This window comes from Clinocottus analis, unplaced genomic scaffold, assembly GCF_023055335.1.
Source record: "Clinocottus analis isolate CAN_PGR_092001 unplaced genomic scaffold, fCliAna1.0.p SCAF_43, whole genome shotgun sequence".
NCBI classification, from domain to species: Eukaryota; Metazoa; Chordata; class Actinopteri; order Perciformes; family Cottidae; genus Clinocottus; species Clinocottus analis.
Genome location: NW_027176187.1, coordinates 757,252 through 775,081, shown reverse-complemented (window position 1 = coordinate 775,081; position 17,830 = coordinate 757,252). Strand labels below are relative to the sequence as shown.

Genomic DNA, 17,830 nt, shown 5'->3' with positions numbered 1-17,830 from the left:
CAAATGTAAAAAGGGTCTGCACTTATCCTCAAGATGGCCTCATCATCACTTTGTTTTCTCTTATGATATTTTGTGCAGTAAGCCATTAGCACTAATAAGATTGATAATACATATGTTTGTAAATGTATTGAGATTTGTGTATTGCCTATAAACTACAAATGAAATCTACACATGTCAAACACTATTTCTCTGCACACAACCGTGTCTTGGTGTGCAGCTCAGTCCATCTGAGCGGCAGTGAAGTGTGGTGGGTGGAGTGTGCACAGGTCAGAGGTCACGGGTCAACCATAAAACATCTTGTGTACAGTCTGACACCACAAGGAAGAGAAACTAACTCCTTTTTCACAGTTAGACATACAGAGTCACATAGATCAGACGGAGAGATCTGAGCCGATACATGCAGGGCAGGTTGTACACGGGCTAGTTTATTAACACGGACACCTGTAAAATATTCAAATTAATCAACTAATTGTAAGTGACAGTAAATGGACCTGTACACATTCATCATGGATGTCAGACTGTTGTACACACATGGATGTTCAATGTGCTTTATTATTCAAGTCACATGCGGAGGAAGTCAAGAAACAGGGTTGCACGTCATATTAATGTAAACTAACAGCAGCTATTTAATATGTGAGCCCACCATTCACTACCCATCTACTAATCACCTTCTTTACATGATTCAAATGAAATGAGTGTGACATGGAAGTGAAACCTCTGGAAAGGCTGCAATGGTTGCACACTGTACTTTTGTCCTAAACAACCTTCTACAGTGTATTTTGCAGAGTTATTGCTTGAAGTGTTTTATATTGTTGACACGATCGATGTCAGACATGAGTTGAATGTGTTTGTCATAACAAATAGAACACCGACATGTCACCAAAGCATGTTCAGAATCTGTATCTGAATTAAAAATACTCATCAAAACATAGTTCCAGTTTAGAAAAATAATAATATTATCCTGTACATGTAATAGTCAGTAATGAGCCAGGACAGGATGATCTTGGTAAACTTTCAGAGATAAAATGAGTTTTTCTTTTAACCCGTTTCACAGAGAGCGTAATACACAGATACAACAGCATGCACTGAGTCAGCACCATGTCAGGAACTTGAAGAATGTTACAAACACAAAGCACTTTTTCCTTCCACAACAGTGTGAATCCAGTGAAACAGTGAATGTCAACCACCAAGCACAGAGATAGAGACCATCACTTATGAGTGTCATACTACAAGCAACACAATGACTGTGGCTCAGCGGTGAGCTGGGTCGTCCTTGGGCAAGGTACTAAACCCCAAATTGCTCCTGTAACTGTGCCTACGAGGTTCATGGTTGTGTTTGAATGTTAGCTGTTCCATCAGTGTATGAATGGGTGATGACGAGTAGTGTGGAAGAGCTTTGAGTGGTCGGAAGACTAGAAAAGTGCTATACACGTACATTTACCATATACAACATTAAGCAAACAACACCTTTGACAAAGAAGGAGTAAAAGGCTAAATATAACAATGCACAATATACTTACTGAAACACTTAGTATCGGAATAAGATAAAAACATTTGCGCAAACCCAAAGGTACTTTTACCCCCAACAGATGTTAGGAGCATCCATCCATCCATTTTCCGCCGCTTATCCGGGGTTGGGTCGTGGTGGCAGCACACCCAGCAGACCGACTCAGGCTTCCCTCTCACCGGCAACATTTTCCAGCTCGTTCTGGGGGACCCCGAGACGTTCCCAGGCCAGCCCAGGCCAGCCCAGGCCCTCCAGCGTGTCCTGGGTCCTCTTCCCAGTTGGACGTGCCTGGAAAACCTCTAATGGGAGGCATCCAGGAGGCATCCGGATTAGATGCCCGAACTACTTCAGCTGACTTCTTTCGATACGAAGGAGTAGCGGCTCGACTCCAAGCTCCCTCCTGATGTCCAAGCTCCTTAACCTATCTCTAAGGCTGAGCCCGGCCACCCTACGGATGAAGCTCATTTCGGCCGCTTGTATCCGCGACCTCGTTCTTTCGGTCACGACCCAGAGCTCGTGACCATAGGTGAGGGTTGGAACGTAGACCGACCAGTAAATGGAGAGCTTCGCCTTCCGACTCAGCTCCCTCTTCACCAAGACAGACCGGTACAGCGCCTGTTTTACTGCTGCAGCCGCACCGATCCACCTGTCGATCGCCCGCTCCACCTTACCCTCACTCCTGAACAAGACCCCGAGGTACTTGAACTCCTTCGCTTGGGGCAGGCATGTTGTCCCCACCTGAAGGGAGCAATCCACCGGTTTCCGGCAGAGAACCATGGCCTCGGATTTGGAGGCGCTAACCCTCATCCCTGCCGTTTCACACTCGGCTGCAAAACGCAGAATGCTGGAGGTCACGGTCCAAGGAAGCAAACAGGACCACATCATCTGCAAACAGCAGAGAGGCGATCCCGAGGCCCCCGAACCGGATTACCTCCGCCCCCCGGCTGCGCCTAGAAATCCTGTCCATGAAAGTCACAAACAGGACCGGTGATAAAGGGCAGCCCTGGCGGAGGCCAACACCCACCGGGAACGTGTCTGACTTAATACCGAGGATACGGACACAACTCCTACTGCAGGCGTACAGAGACCGGATAGCCCGTGCCAACGGATCCGGCACCCCGTACTCCCGCAGCACCCCCCACAGAACTCCCCGAGGGACCCGGTCGAAAGCCTTCTCCAAGTCCACAAAGCACATGTAGACTGGTTGGGCAAACTCCCAAGATCCCTCCAGTAGTCCCGCAAGGGTAAAGAGCTGGCGGTAACCCGAGAACCCGGTGGTGGACACCGGGGGTGAGGGAAGCCGTTAAGCTGAAGAAGGAGGCCTTTCGGGCCTGGTTGGCCCAGGGGTCTCCTGAAGCAGCTGATGGGTACCGGCAGGCCAAGAGGGCTGCAGCTGCGGCGGTAGCGGATGCTAAAACTTGGATATGGGAAGAGTTCGGGGAGGCCATGGAGAAGGACTTTCAGTTGGCCTCAAAGAGGTTCTGGCAAACCATCCGGCGGATCAGGAAGGGAAAGCAGGGCCTACCCCAGGCTGTTATCAGCGGGGGAGGGGAACTGCTGACTCGGACTGGGGACATCGTCGGACGGTGGAAAGAGTACTTTGAGGAACTCCTAAACCCGGCCAACATGTCCCCTGGGGAGGGGGCAGCGCCTGAAGACCTTGGGGTGGGTGCATCCATATCCCTGGCAGAGGTCACTAAGGTAGTTAAAGAGCTCCTTGGTGGCAAGGCGCCGGGGGTGGATGAAATCCGCCCTGAGATGCTGAAAGCGCTGGACATTGCTGGGCTGTCTTGGCTGACACGCCTTTTCAGTGTCGCATGGGGGTCGGGAACAGTGCCCATGGACTGGCAGACCGGGGTGGTGGTTCCCATCTTCAAGAAGGGGGACCAGAGAGTGTGCTCGAACTACCGTGGTATCACACTACTCAGCCTCCCGGGAAAAGCTTATGCCAGGGTGCTGGAAAGGAGACTCCGACCGCTTGACGAACCTTGGATTCAAGAGGAGCAGTGCGGATTCTGTCCCGGTCGTTAGAAGCAATGATGGGCAAATTTGAATGTTATGCATGCTCAAATCCCTGCATTTTATTCCATACACTCACATATTGTTTTTAAACTTGAAACAATGTTCACTTTCCTTATAAATGTTCTGCCTCTTTTCATGTTTTTCATATTATTCATCATTTTTGAAATATTAAAAAAATTATGATTCATTTGACGTCAAAAGAATCCATGGATCTTTTCAACCCCTCTTAGGCAACCCTCACGTGACAGTTTAACCGCTTTTACTGCTCACACACACCACACCATTTTAACTGACATTTGAATGACATTACAAGTCCTTTCAACGCTCTAACCGACACATTTCAAAAGGTCTTGTTGAGAAAAGGAAAGAAGCTGAGGTAGAGACAAGTTCAGCCTTGTACACAAAATGACTATTTCATCATGATTATTATTATTATAATGAACATCTTGGCATTGTTCTTGAAGCTGCAGCACGTATTTATTTCATATTTTTCACTCCCGGATTTGAAAGTCTTACGAGATGAGAGCCAATTGTAAAATAATCAATGAATGTGTATGTCAGAGCAGCATCGAATAGGACATAGACGGTAACAGACAGTCTTGCAGCAGGTCAAGAGACAGCTGTGATGCGCGGGGAGGCTCAGGTAAAGCGCCTCTCTGGGTCTCTGCGGCGCTCACCTCTGAAGGCATCGTCGTTCCAACACAGCTTTGTCTCTGAGGTTGGCGGCCCCGAGCTTCTAGCTGCTTCGTGGTAAGCCCAAATCCCTCCGTTAGTACCATGAAGTTCTTGAAAGCTGGACATTTTCACTCTTTTCACCCCGTGCTGGTGTAAAGGCAACGCACCACCCCCCATCAGACTCACTGACCAGATGTTTGTGGGCCTTGAGGACGGTTTGACCAATAAAGTGTTATCACTTTGCCAGGAGGATCATGCGATCGGTCTGTTGTCTCTGTGTGTCCATGATGGAGTGAGAGTACATCTCTGTGTCTGTCCGCGGCTAATCTTGTGTTGTTTGGGTGGTCATGCTTAGAGACTTCTGGTGGTTGCAGTGGTGGTCAATGTCTCGGGCCTCTCGCTGTCAACTCCTCTATACGCCAACAAGCATGTCATTTTAGGTCAGACCATATTAAAAGAGGGTGGTTCTGGGTTCTTTTGAAAGTGTTTCATATCCAGCAGTATTCATTGAATAAAGAAAGTAGCACCTTAGTAGCACTTACTTTGTAGTTTAACTTTCTTAAAGAAATTGTACTCTCTAGATTCTTGTTATTTGGTTAAATGCATTTATTGTAAGCCGCTTTGGATAAAAGCATCAGCTAAATGAAATGTAATGTAGTCATTAATCAAAATGCAAAACATATGTTCACAAATATGTATACAGAAAAATATTGTTCTCTTATAATGCAAAATACCCAGTAGTTGTACAAAGTACAAGGCAAGGGCCACTGACCAACCGTCGGTATTTGATGAGTTTCGCAGTTCCAGCGGGTTATTGGCTGGAGGGTTGAGTACTGCTCACTATGGCTCAATTCCAATCTCCACCCTAAACCCTCATACCAAGCCAGACCAAGAGAAGGCTGTAGAGCAGATATGAAAGCTGCGTGGGATGGGAGGAGCTATGTTTAGGTTTTGCGGTGGTTTGTGTTGTCGTTTGAAGTCAGCAACATTGTAGATGTTGGTCCAGAGGTACTTGTTGGTGTCTACCCTTTCCACAGCGTCTTTATAGATAGATAGATATAGACTTTATTAATCCCCAAGAGGAAATTTGTTGTCAGTGGCGCCCAACACTTTACAAACACCAAATGGAATAAACAAAAACAAACACACACAAAACAAAATATAACAGCTATGAAAGAGAGATATCTATATATCTATATCTATATATAGATATCTCTCTCTCTCTCTCTCTATATATATATCTATATATATATACACACACATATATACACAACAAATATACAAATATATATACATACACATTTTATATATATTGTAACAGGATGGGAGGAAGGGCCCAGACGTTCGGGCAGCGCAGCAATCACAGGCAGAGTCTTTTCTGCAGGTTTTAAATGGTTTTATTGAAATAAACAAAATAACTCAAGAGTAGCTCTGTCTAGAACTATCACAACCGGGCCACTACCCGGCCTACCGGTTTCACCTCCGTCGGACAGAAGAGAAGCCTCTCTTCTCTCGTCGCATCTGCTCCCTGACCTTTATAAGCCTCGCTGATGAGGAGATCAGGATCAGGTGAGTCTCGTCCCACAGCTGATCCCGATGCTCCTCTATTGCGTGGGTGGAGCCTTCTGGCTAAAATGTAGATGCCTGCGACAACCCTTCCCCTCAGGCTGTTACAATATATATATATATATATATATATATATATATATATATATATATATATATATATATATATATATATATATATATATATATAAATAAATAAAACTTTGTGATTCTGTTTAGGCCACCAGAGAAGGCTTAGAATGCCCTGATGGCCCACCAAGGTGTATATATAAATATAAAAAATGCTTCTCGATATCTTGTACGACCTCCACATGCTTGCATGCATGCTTGGCAACGTGCAAGCTCCTAATAAGACGATGGATGGTGTCTTGTGGGACATCCTCCCAGATCGTTCTACGGGCATTAGAGTATGCAGGCAGTACCTGCAGGATGAAGGAATTGATGCATGCGAATGGCCCTCACGATCACCTGACCTGAATACTATAGAACACCTCGGACGGACAACACACACACACACACACACACACACACACACACACAGTTTTGGCTCAGCAAATAAAGCACCCATTTATCTATTGATGTGCACTTCTCTGAAGTGACTAAGCCCTGAATATGTCTTAATGCAATAATCTAAAAGATTTTCATTGAAATGAATGTGTCTTAAGTCCCTTTAGCCCACTGATAAAAGCCTTTGAATTTGCAATAAGATTAATGTTTATGGCGACTATGGATAAAATCACAAGCGGCGCTCTTTTTGGGATGTGAGATCCAAAAACAGACCTGAGATAGAAAGAGACTGAAACAGATATTTTTGACTCAGTCACTTTAACTATGTAACTTCAATGTTTGCTGCTCTACAACAACACCATGGTGTCATGTATTCCAGGGGCCAAGCATCCTCTGAAACACAGTGTGTGCATCTAAGACTGGTACAAATGAATCATAGAGGTAACAAAAACACTCAGTTTATAAACTCAGTGCTCAGCTGTAGGTGAAATCCCTCCAGGTGTTCTTTAAGTTTCTCCCTCACATCTTCTCCCATTTCCACCAGTGTAGTGTTAATAACAGAGTCACTCTGTTCCTCATCACAGGCTGTCTGAACGGTGGACAGACCCCCGCTGTTCTCTGTCATCTGTCCTAAGTCTCCTTTGTGTTCTGAAACAAGTACGTTTTGTGCTTCATCAGCAACTACTTCTATCTTCAAAACTCTTTGTAATCCCTCTTCAGCAGGGACAGGCTGTCCCTCTAAACTGTCTTGTATCCACAGCAGCTGCTGCAGCTGCAGATCCAGGTGATGCTCCTGCCCCAAAGCTTCAGTCTGCCCTTCACACGTGTCAGGGAGCAGCTTCTGCTGAGAGTCTAAAAACGGCAAACTCAGCTTGTTAGTATTAGAAACAAACCCTTCAACAGGGATCACATGTTGAAAACCTTGAGTTTGGAGCAGGATTTGGGAATTTGTTTTACTGGTTTCCACACTTTTCTCAGGTGGCCTTTCCAGCCTGACTCCTTGTATGCCTTTGGCATTTTCAACTGTGTCACAAGTACTTGTTTCAACACATCTCTGAATCTTCAGAGAGTCCTCGTGCACTGTGGGCTGGACATCTTCCCCAGTCTTTGAAGCTCTGCATGTTACCTGACCACCAACCTGTACCTGCCCTCTTCCACAGTAAAAGCAGTATGCCTTCTCCTCCTCAGACCAGCTGTTAGTTGCTGGAAAAAAAGGATGCGCCAACTCCGTCTGATCCACATATCTGTCCTCACGCAACCCTGTAAATTCAGATTTAGCATCAATCTCACTCTCTTCCTGGTTAGATCCTCCTTTGTCTCGTCTCCTCTCCCCCAGTTGTGTCCAGTTCCCTCTGTTTTTACAACCATCTTGTGACACAAGTAGAGTGTGCTTCAGTTGTTTATCATGGAGCCTTAGCACAGTGCTGCGCAGGCGATTCTCCCTCCGCCTAGCAGCATGCAATTGCCGTAGAGCTTTCTCCAAGCAGTCAATAGCCTGGTCATAACGTCTCCTCCACAGCAGGGGGCAGAGCTGAGCATAGCTGTGCTCCTTAGGCAGGTAAAAGCCTGGCGGAGGGGGCAAACGCCTCATGTAGCGTGATGGAGAGAGGGGACAAGAGGCTGGTGCTGGACTACGTTCTTGCTGTGAGAGGTGCTCCATCCCTGATGGCTTTTGAGATGTTGCAGGTATTTTTAAAGGACTTTCCTCAACTGCTTTCTGAACTGTAGGTTCTTCTGAAGTTCGATAGTCGTCCGTCTCCTGCTGAGCGTTCTCGTGGTCGCCTGAGCGGGGATTCTTCCTACAGAAAAGAAAGTGACAAAGGCTGTTTGTACCATTAGTTTTTCTCTCATATGGCAGGACATATAGGTGTGTGATAAGTTAAAGGACACATCTTTGCACATCACATTTTCAGCACTCTAATAAGCACAACAGTTGAGCTGTTTTTATTGTGCGATTTTGTGACTCAATTTCTCTTTTGGTAAAAAAAAAGAGTTTAGCAATGAAATTATATTTAGTGGGTTGAGGGAAAGTGGAGGCAGGGCGAAGAAAAGGAACTACAAGCCATTTCTGTCTTTCATCACCATGGTAAATGAGAGATTGCTGGTGATGTGTCAGATTGAGGATCGTGATAGTAATGTTTTATGTTTCATTTTTGTATTCACTTACCCATGCTGCCTAGGTTCGCTTACTTCCTGCATTTGTTTAGTTTCCGGCCTGTTTTGTTCCTAACATGTGCTCCATTATTAGCTCATCAGACCTTGTCTCAGTTCTTTCACTAGACTCTAGCAGTCCAGCGGTTTGGATTATTTCCGTGTGATTTACTGCAGCCTGATTTTTGGATTGCTTTGGTTGTAGCCTGTTTTTTGTTTCCTTTTTGTATGCAGTGTGAAGACAAACAGGTTACTGACTATTTTCTGCCTTTTGTGAACCTAGGCCCAATTCCACGTACGTGGTTCAACAAATCCGATCAAAAGTCCTATTATCCAGTTTAACCTAACGAGATGATACAGGATATGTCGGAATGAGAAATAAACTCAGAGAAAGACTGTCTCTCTTTTCTCTGCTGATGAGCAGAAGTTGATCATGACTACATGTGATGAATTTAAGTCCATAATCATGACAAAATCTAATGGTGCTTCACATTCATGCGTAGCAAATATTCGCAACACTTCCTGTTGTGAATGCAGCGTAACCCTCAAGCCCCAGTCTTCAAGTCTACAACTAGACGACTTTCCAGAGTAGAAACTCAGGCTGAAAGGCCTGTGCAGAACGAAAGGAGCCAGCCACAAGAGGAGGATGCTACTCAAGAGAGAGGTCAAATGAAGGAGACAATGCTTCAGGAGCAGGAGATGAGTCAACACTCGGATGCTGAGGAAGTACCAGAACACCAAGTGTATGAAGACACAATGTCTTCAGAGGACGACTAAGAACCTGAGAGAGTCAGACGTTCTACAAGGACACGCCAACCAAGATGTATCCTGATGTACAATGAGTTAGGAAAACCTTGTGTTACACACCTGTGAAAGTAAGGAATGAAAATTAAAGTGTTTGAGTTCATCAAAAACACAGCTAATGCTAATTTGAGTATTCAAATTTGTTTGAATGATGTCTGTTAAGTAATACAGTTGCATTAAGTCATACGTCATTCAGAAATCCATTTTTGGAAACAGAAATAAAAACACAAGGCTATTTGAAGAAAAAGTGATGTTGCAATGTAACAAGATGACAAAATGTATTCTGTGAGTAATGATACTACACGTTTAAGCAGGTATGTTGTTGTACATTAAGTATGTTGGATATTAAGTATAGGTAGATATTGCCAGATGTAACTTAATGGACTATTGAGGCTTACTAATGTACCTGTGGATTAAGACAATACAACCAGACAGGAAAACAAATAGTTAACTATTTGTCCTGTAGTCATGCTTTGATGGTAATCAGATGTGTAGCTTGACATATGTATGATTGTGTAACTGTATACTAGTCAGTACTCATCTCATGAGGTTCAAAAGTGTTATCTGGTCATTTAAACTAATGTTGATACCAGAGAAAAAAAATGTTTTGCTAACATTGTATTATTTTAGTGGGGGAGGGTGTAGCGCCCTGAAATACGTTGTCAAATGTTGTTGTTACAGACAGTATTGATTGGCGCTTCATAAAAGAGTGCTGTCTCTCTAAGAGAGTGAAGAAGAAGACGTACTGTTACAGCTGAACAAAAACGTATGCTTGTTCTTGTGACTGGGACTTTGAAAGAATAAATGTTGCAAAACGGAAAGAAGGACGTGTGTCTGGACATTTCATATCAAGGGTGCAACGGCGGCACCTTCGGGCAAGCAGTCTTTAGACCGGCCCTGGGCCGTTACTGGCACATCAACCTCTCACCGGCTCCGTTACCGGCCTCACACCGCCCCTTTTCTTTTCCTCCGCAGAGTTTAGAAATTCAAATATGCTTAAATTCAGTGGGAAAGCAAGAAAACAACACACACGATTATAAACGTATTTGTCATAAACAATAAAAATATGCGTATAATCAACGTATTTGTAATATGTCAAACACCGACTGACGTAATCACGGAGAAAATATGTTTCCAGTCAACGTAATTTGAAAATACGTTTTAGTTCTGCGGGACTGTAATTTGTAGGAGACGGGGTTGATTGGCCACACGTCTGAGCGCAAAGGGCCTCGTGGTGCAGGATGCAAATGAAAACTTGCAATGAAAAAAGGATGGCTCTCTTTTCATGTTCACGGAGAATCGCTCCAAATCCTTTGTTCTTCCCCAACATACAGGGTGCACCAATAAGTTTATCCATCGGTGTTTTTTTTTTCTTTGACAAACTCCATGAAAGTCGTGAATAAATCCTCTCCTCTTGTTGTCCTTTTTATTGGCAAAACAGACAAGCTTCCCTCACACAGTGTGTCACCTGCAGCATACCTGGCTATTATACTGCACTGAGATATAGATGGCTAACGTCTGTTGACTCATCTAATGCGAGAGAAAAGTATGTCGTTGTGTCTGTCCTTAATTTGTGTTTCCTCTACTTGATTTACTATCATGATGCTACGATCGTGGACAGTTCTTGCTGACAGAGGCATGTCTTTTATTCGTTTGATTATCTTGTCATTATTTGTAACGTCATCAAACAGTTCATTGGCCACATCAAGCATGAATGTTTTGGCTCATCTGTGAATGGCTTTCTATTCCTTACTATTGCCAGAGCACATGCAAAGCTGGCGGAATTCCCGTCACCTTGCTTGGTCCACACATGTAGTTGCTGCTGACTCGTCTGCACTCTCCACTGTAGCTCTTCGCATGTCTTTTTCCCGCTGTCCCCCGCTGGATATTTTGATGCAATGAAGCATGGTGCCTATCGAACTGCCGCTTTATATTTGACCGTTTCATCATTTATCATTGCTCATTGCATATTAGACATACTGCAGATCCTGCTCTCTCCACAAATACAAATTCCTCTGTCCACGCAGCCTGGAATGCACGATAATCATTGCCTTTTTTTCTTTTTGTCATCTTTACAAGGGTTGAAGCGGATAAACTAGTTGGCTGTCTGATAAAATTGATTTCTTCACCTTCACAATGACCCGTGACATGCTTGCGAGCCATTGGTTCCCGACCCGTGAAATGTATTTTCAAAACTAATTTCTGTTTACTTTAAAATGACAGTGTTATTGAGCAATATCACAAGTATTTTAAAATCGGTTCCAAACTGATTTTTTTTTAAAAACATTGTTAGGGAGCTATATGCTGTCACCAAAAGAGCCATATATGGCCCACAAGCCATGGGTTACCGACCGCTGCTCTAACATGACATGCCACGCGACATGTTGAGTGACACCTCACGTGGCGTATCATGTGTCATGCGACATGTGCCACATGATACAACACATGACATGTCACGTGACAGTAAGTCATCCTAAGTCATGTCTCACTGTCATTCTACAAGATCAGAGTCTTCTATGCCCTGTCTCAAGACGGCACACAAGTGAGCCAAAGGTTGGCAGATGGTACATCACCAATGACAAAATGTGACTCTGTATGTGTACCTGACAGGAATGTCTTCTTGTGTCTGTAGTGCTCCTTGTCTTTTGCATTTGCTTGTGGAAGAGGAATCAAATACTGTAGGAAATGCATCTTCCTTTAGTCTTCTGATCCCACTGTGGATGAGAAGGTGTAACACACAAGAAGCTGATATACAAACACATTCAGCAGTAGACTCATATTCAGCTCCCATGGTCAATAACAGAAACTAGTGACACTGGTTGAGTTTATAGACCTGCAGCCAGTCAGTTCGAAGCTGTCTCGGGTGAAGTGTTTGGAGCAGAAGTAGATGAAATCTGTCTGTGGATCCCAGGAGTCTGCACGGTGTGAGTTGGTAATCCAAAGGTTCCTCCGAGTTGCTCCTTTTGGTAATCTGTCCATCAATGACAAATTATCGTTCATCAAATAATATTTTGTCTTATTGTTTGTTGCTTCAATATAGGGCTGCAACTAACGATTATTTTAATAATTGATTAATCGGTCGATTATTTTTTCGATTCATCGGATAGAAAACTAATCATTTTAAAGCATTAATTTGCAACCTTTTATTACAAAAACAGAACTAACTGCAAATTCACAGTGCAACAAATCTTAACAATAAAGAATTTATAAAAAACTAAAGAAATACAAATCTGAAAACTTAACAGGATTTGTCAGAACTTGTTCTCTACACTCACAGACATGCACACTCACAGATGCGCGCGCACACACACACACACACACACACACACACACACACACACACGCACACTCACACACACACTCACAGACACACACACACACTCAGAATTTATAGAACAATAAATGATATTTACTCGTTTCTTTTCTTGAAGCCTCCGCGGTATTTTAAAATAAAGACGTTATCTAACCCAACAGCTCAAACACGGGGAATGAAGGACTAGCTAGCGAGCTAACGACAACGGTAGCCTAGCTGCTAAGTTATTGTACACGCAACGCGACTATGCAGTGACATACGAGAAGGTACAGCGCTGCAGAAGCTGCTGGACCTTCAGTCTGCGGCGCTCCACTTTACTCAACTGTTTTGTTCAATACTCAAACATCTCCGCGACTTATTGAGTGGCGTAATAATCGCGACACAACGAATCGATAATGGCCGCGTTTCCCAGATTCGATAAGACGCTCTCAAGCACTAGCAGCGTCTTAAGAGCGTCTTAAGAGCGTTTTAGGAGCGCTCTTAGAGCGCTGTGAAAGAACGATGTGTTTCCCTGAGTCGTTCTTAGCTTAAGACGCTCTTTCACTAAGTAGCAAACGTAAGATCAGTCTGACCCACTCTTAACAGCCTTCTTAGCGACTAAACGCTCACTGCAGCCGCGTCAGGGAAAGTTATATCTGACATTCAAAGGAGTACTAAAACCATGCTTCATGATGAATGTGCGCCCACAGCTGCAGAACACTGACGCAAGAAAAATAATAGCATAAAAAGAAGAAAAATGACAATATAAAAATAAAGATTTTCCCCTGTGTTCTTGTAGCTAAATACATAAAATGAATCAGCATGACTATCACTCGCGTTTTCACACACATTCGGCATCTGCATATGAGTTTACGTTAGCTATAAAAACATCATATCAGCAAGCTGACATGTGTAACTGAACTCTGCTGAACCTCATCAAGAGAGGCTCCACGTCTAAAGGCGTTGCTGAATGAAGTCCACGTGAGAGACACCACGGCTGCAATACAGCATCACCTCGCTGCTAACCAACAGCGTCGCCGTGCGCAAAGCCAGATAGTTACATAAATGCATAAATACACGCTAGTGTCACCACACATCCAGAGGCCAACCCGCTGCAATGTTGCCCTCAGCCTGCGTCTTTACGCATGGGGAGCTCCCTGGAGGTGGTGGGGGACGGCACCGGCCTCAGCAAGGCATCGGTTTCACGGAGTGTGGCAGCGTGACACCGATCCTCCTGCGCCATGCGGACACACATCAGAATGCCCACCACACGGGACGAGGTCCGCCAGGTCCACCGTGGATTTCATGCCATGGCTGGGATCCCCCGGGTGATTGGTGTGGTGGATGGCACACACACGCGCGCACGCGTAGCGTAAATGCACATGTGTGTGGGGACCACAGCGTGTTATGTGTGATTTATGCGCTGATAAAGTGGTGGGTGCTCGATTAACCTGGCATCGATTGATTTAGTTTCAGCAACACGGCGGTGGACAGCTCCCACTAAGAGCGTCTTAAGGCTGAATTATACTTCTGCAACTCCAACTCCGGCTGGCCACGCAGTCGGATTGACGGACTCGTTTTGATTTTTAGTTCCCCTGAGTTTTCCATATGCCAGAACAGCAGGTGGCGCAACGAGTCTATCTGCACACTGACGTTCACCGATATCTCCCTCCAGGAATTCACCTCCATCTGCGTGTCCTGATACTCCGTCAGACGGGTTTTATAAATGCTCATATTTGTGGACCTCTTCAGCCAAACGTTCTTCAACAAGATCCATTGTTCGGGTTTCTGCTATGACTTTTAAAAACAGCAGTATTCTGCTATGGAACCGGAAATGAGAGACTCAGAAAGGACGTGGTTAGCGGACCAATCACAGTCTTCCGGGCTGCGTACGGTTCGCGTAGCTTTGTCGGATAGTCAGAAATTTGGGGTGACGCACGCAAGCACGCAAAATGGCCGATTTGACCACGCATGGTCGGCCATGCGTGTCTTGCGTGCTTGCGTCTCTGCGTAAAACCCGAGTATAAATCAGCCATTAGGAAGCTTCTTTGGCGAGATCTTAAGAAGGCAGTTAACACTCGTATCTTATCGCTCCTTCTTAGCGAACCTTCTTTCAAGCCTTCTTAAGTCCTTAAGAATGATCGAATCTGGGAAACGCAGCCAATGAAATTCGTTGCCAACTTTTTTAATCGATTTTTATCGATTCGTTGTTGCAGCTCTACTTCAATACACAAGTTCATGTGAGATATTTATGAACATAAAAGCTACAAAGAACATTCATGACATGACAGAAACTAAAGATAAACTGTATTGCAGCAACATTTTCTCCAGACGAATGTTGTGCTCATCAACAATTGTGTGCTCTTGTTTTAGCAGTGGTTTGATTTTACTAAGTGTATTTAATCCATACTGTACTGAACTACAATTTTGAGGAACTTGTATCTTTATCAGTAGTCAGAGAGGAGCCATCACTAGGGGCCAGTAGTCAGAGAGGTGCCGCCACTAGGGGCCAGTAGTCAGAGAGGTGCCACCACTAGGGGCCAGCAGTCAGAGAGGTGCCACCACTAGGGGCCAGTAGTCAGAGGTGCCACCACTAGGGGCCAGTAGTCAGAGAGGTGCCACCACTAGGGGCTAGTAGTCAGAGAGGTGCCACCACTAGGGGCCAGCAGACAGAGAGGTGCCACTGACTCATTGCTGTCCTGACAACTGGCTGACATCTGCCATACGCTTGCCATGGGCTCGTCGCTGCCAGTAATCACACTCGCTGTCACTTGATTTGTTGATATTCAGAGCATTATTTATCATCAAACTACAGTCTATGTAAAGATCTAGAGGAGTAATGTCTACCTGTGCAGAGAATGAAGTCTTTCTCCCTGTGTGTTTTGTGTGTTGTTATCAGAGATGCATCTGTGCTTTATTCATATTAAAATGCATGTGAGTCCCAGTGCTTGTGCCCCACTGGCTAGCTAATTGCTATCACTCTTTCCTGCCTCCATTAGGCAGGAACAGCTGATAACCGCTTCCCGACTCACATTGTCGTCGTGGAAATATAGCGCCCACGCTCCCCCTCACGTAAACAGTGTTAGTTCTGTCAGGACTTTTGTCGGTTTTTGCATTGTTAGAACTGTTAGCACCATTAACTATTGCTCATCATTGGAGCCGGTCTTCCTTCCATCAGAGGATTGGCATTTTGATCTCTGGCTTCACTAGTCCATGTTGATGTGTCCTTGGGAAAGACACTTAATCCCAAATTGCTGCAGCTGTGTATGAGAGTGCATGGAGTTAGTTAGTTATGGTGGGCAGGTGGCAACTTGCATGGTATCTCCTGTCATCGGTGCAGTTTTAAAGCACTTTGATAGCCCAGTTGTCACCATGTGTAAGCAATCCATCATAGATGTGATCTGAATTTTGAATTTATCACATTTAATGTTTATGTTGCTGCTCTAAGCCTGAGCCAACTGTTTACAATGTTTGATTAATTTAATAAATATCTAACACAGCTCTCGAGTTGTTGGAAATTGCATAAGTTAATTTGTCAGAACTTGGCAAGGAGTTTATCACGGTTTTCCACAAGATCCTTTTTCTATCGACTGAATAATACGTCATCATTTAAACACGAGAGGAAAGCAACATCAAAATCACCAGCTACATTTATTACAAAAGAAAGATTGTTGTAAGGGCCCTGAAAATAGTCAACAAAACAGAAATCAAAAAGTCTTTAAATTCTAGAAGTATGTAAACCTGATGTTCTACAAAATGCTCACTTGTGAAAGGTGATACCAGCATTACGAGTCGCACGGTTGTCTCGAGATTTGCAGCCGCCCGCTGAGCAATGTCTTGGCATCTGAAATTGATACAGTGAAGAAAAAAATACATACACGTTTTGAAAAGTACCTGAACAGAGAACCTCAAACAGAAACATCAGGAGAAAGTTGCTCCAAAAGGATTAAATATATGTTTTGATATTACCATATTAAGACCATCAACTGTATATTGTATTATTGTATGAAATGTCACTTGGCATCCATGTTTTTTGTAAATTAATTTACATTAGTACACTTGTACTATAATGATATTAACCATGCCATCAAATATTTTTCTTTTCTCTTTTACATGATCAGCAGATCAATTATAAAGACAAAAGTTCAGTAGTTCAGTCCAAGGGTTGCCAGTCTAGGTCAAGCACAAGACCAGTCGAAATGTGGATTGGTAGACAATGCATGACTCTTGCTCGTGCTTATGGCTGTATTTGGTGTGTGGAAAAAACACACAAGAAATGTATGATTTTCCCCAAGGGGATGAAGTGCTCGGATGATATAAATATAGTTGCAGCCCATAACACATGTTAGCAAACAATTATTATGTACATTATGAATGTATGTAGTATCATAAAAAACATATTGCATGTACATTAAGCAACACAACAGTAACCACTTATAGTTTTTCTATATCCACCACATCTTTATCGAGAATTTCACTCTCAAGTCCATATTATGTTAAATACATGTTTGACTTCCATTCCTTTTTTCTATCTATTCCTCTTTGTTTTGATTGCATCTATGTTTGTATAATGTAATGGCACGTTGGCTTGTTTGTCCGTTAGGATGTGTGCAATAAAGTTTTTGCTAAAAGGGAAGAACACAGGTCGACACTTCCCTGTGTCCTTACATCTTGACAGTATCGCGTGTCTCGCTGCGGCTCGCACTGCAAACAGACGTAAACAGACAACGTCATCGTTAACAGGTGAAACGCGGTGCGTGTAACAACTACGCTGCGTGATTCGTTCAGGCGCTTTCGCTTTTTAGATGTTTGTACTCTGCAAGGCATCATGAGTCACGTGACGTTACCTCGATCGCCGCATACGCTCATGTAACAAGCTAGCGAAAGCTAGTACCGGCAAACCCGCTGCTAACTTCAAGGGTATTAGGCACGTTTCAGCCTTTGGATACTAACCTTAATTGAGTTCAACAGACGCTGGAGTAAATAATAACTCATAAAGACTGAAGATATTATCCCCGCACTGCAGATTTCGACCTCACGAAGATGGCGGGGTTTCTCCTCTTCCGCCCTCTTCTTTCTTTTCCTTGTCCTCCCCTTTTTTTTGTAAATAAAACTTTATTTACAACATGCAGCTCACGTTAGAAGGAACAACATGTCTTTATAATACAATGCTATATGGCATTAATTAGCCTATTGTGTGCTTCGTATTTTCAACCAAGCTTATTAAAGTATCGGCTATGTTAAACCATAAGACAAGCTTGTTATTAATACCATTATTAATTGCTATAATTCTGTTGTTCCACAAG

General features: G+C 43.9%; 1 protein-coding gene across 1 annotated transcript; it reads right to left on the bottom strand.

Annotated features, from left to right (window-relative positions):
- Window positions 1–6,038: 6,038 nt before the first annotated feature.
- thap7 (THAP domain containing 7) lies at window positions 6,039–17,552 on the bottom strand. The gene is made up of 5 exons (XM_068599151.1): window positions 17,478–17,552; window positions 16,289–16,368; window positions 12,066–12,203; window positions 11,836–11,946; window positions 6,039–8,076 (listed from the first exon to the last, which is right to left on the bottom strand). Exons 1-5 carry the CDS (start codon window positions 17,517–17,519, stop codon window positions 6,732–6,734), a joined length of 1,716 nt encoding a protein of 571 aa, XP_068455252.1. The 5' UTR covers window positions 17,520–17,552; the 3' UTR covers window positions 6,039–6,731.
- Between the last annotated feature and the right edge of the window lie 278 nt (window positions 17,553–17,830).

Excerpts from the sequence above, each read along its gene's own strand:
- thap7 (XM_068599151.1), bottom strand. The coding sequence starts at position 17,519 with ATGAGTTATTATTTACTCCAGCGTCTGTTGAACTCAATTAAG. Across the intron at positions 16,369-17,477 it reads GTCTGTTGAACTCAATTAAG|ATGCCAAGACATTGCTCAGC; the intron begins GTTAGTATCCAA and ends TATCAATTTCAG. Across the intron at positions 8,077-11,835 it reads CAAGAAGACATTCCTGTCAG|GAAGAATCCCCGCTCAGGCG; the intron begins GTACACATACAG and ends TCTTTTCTGTAG.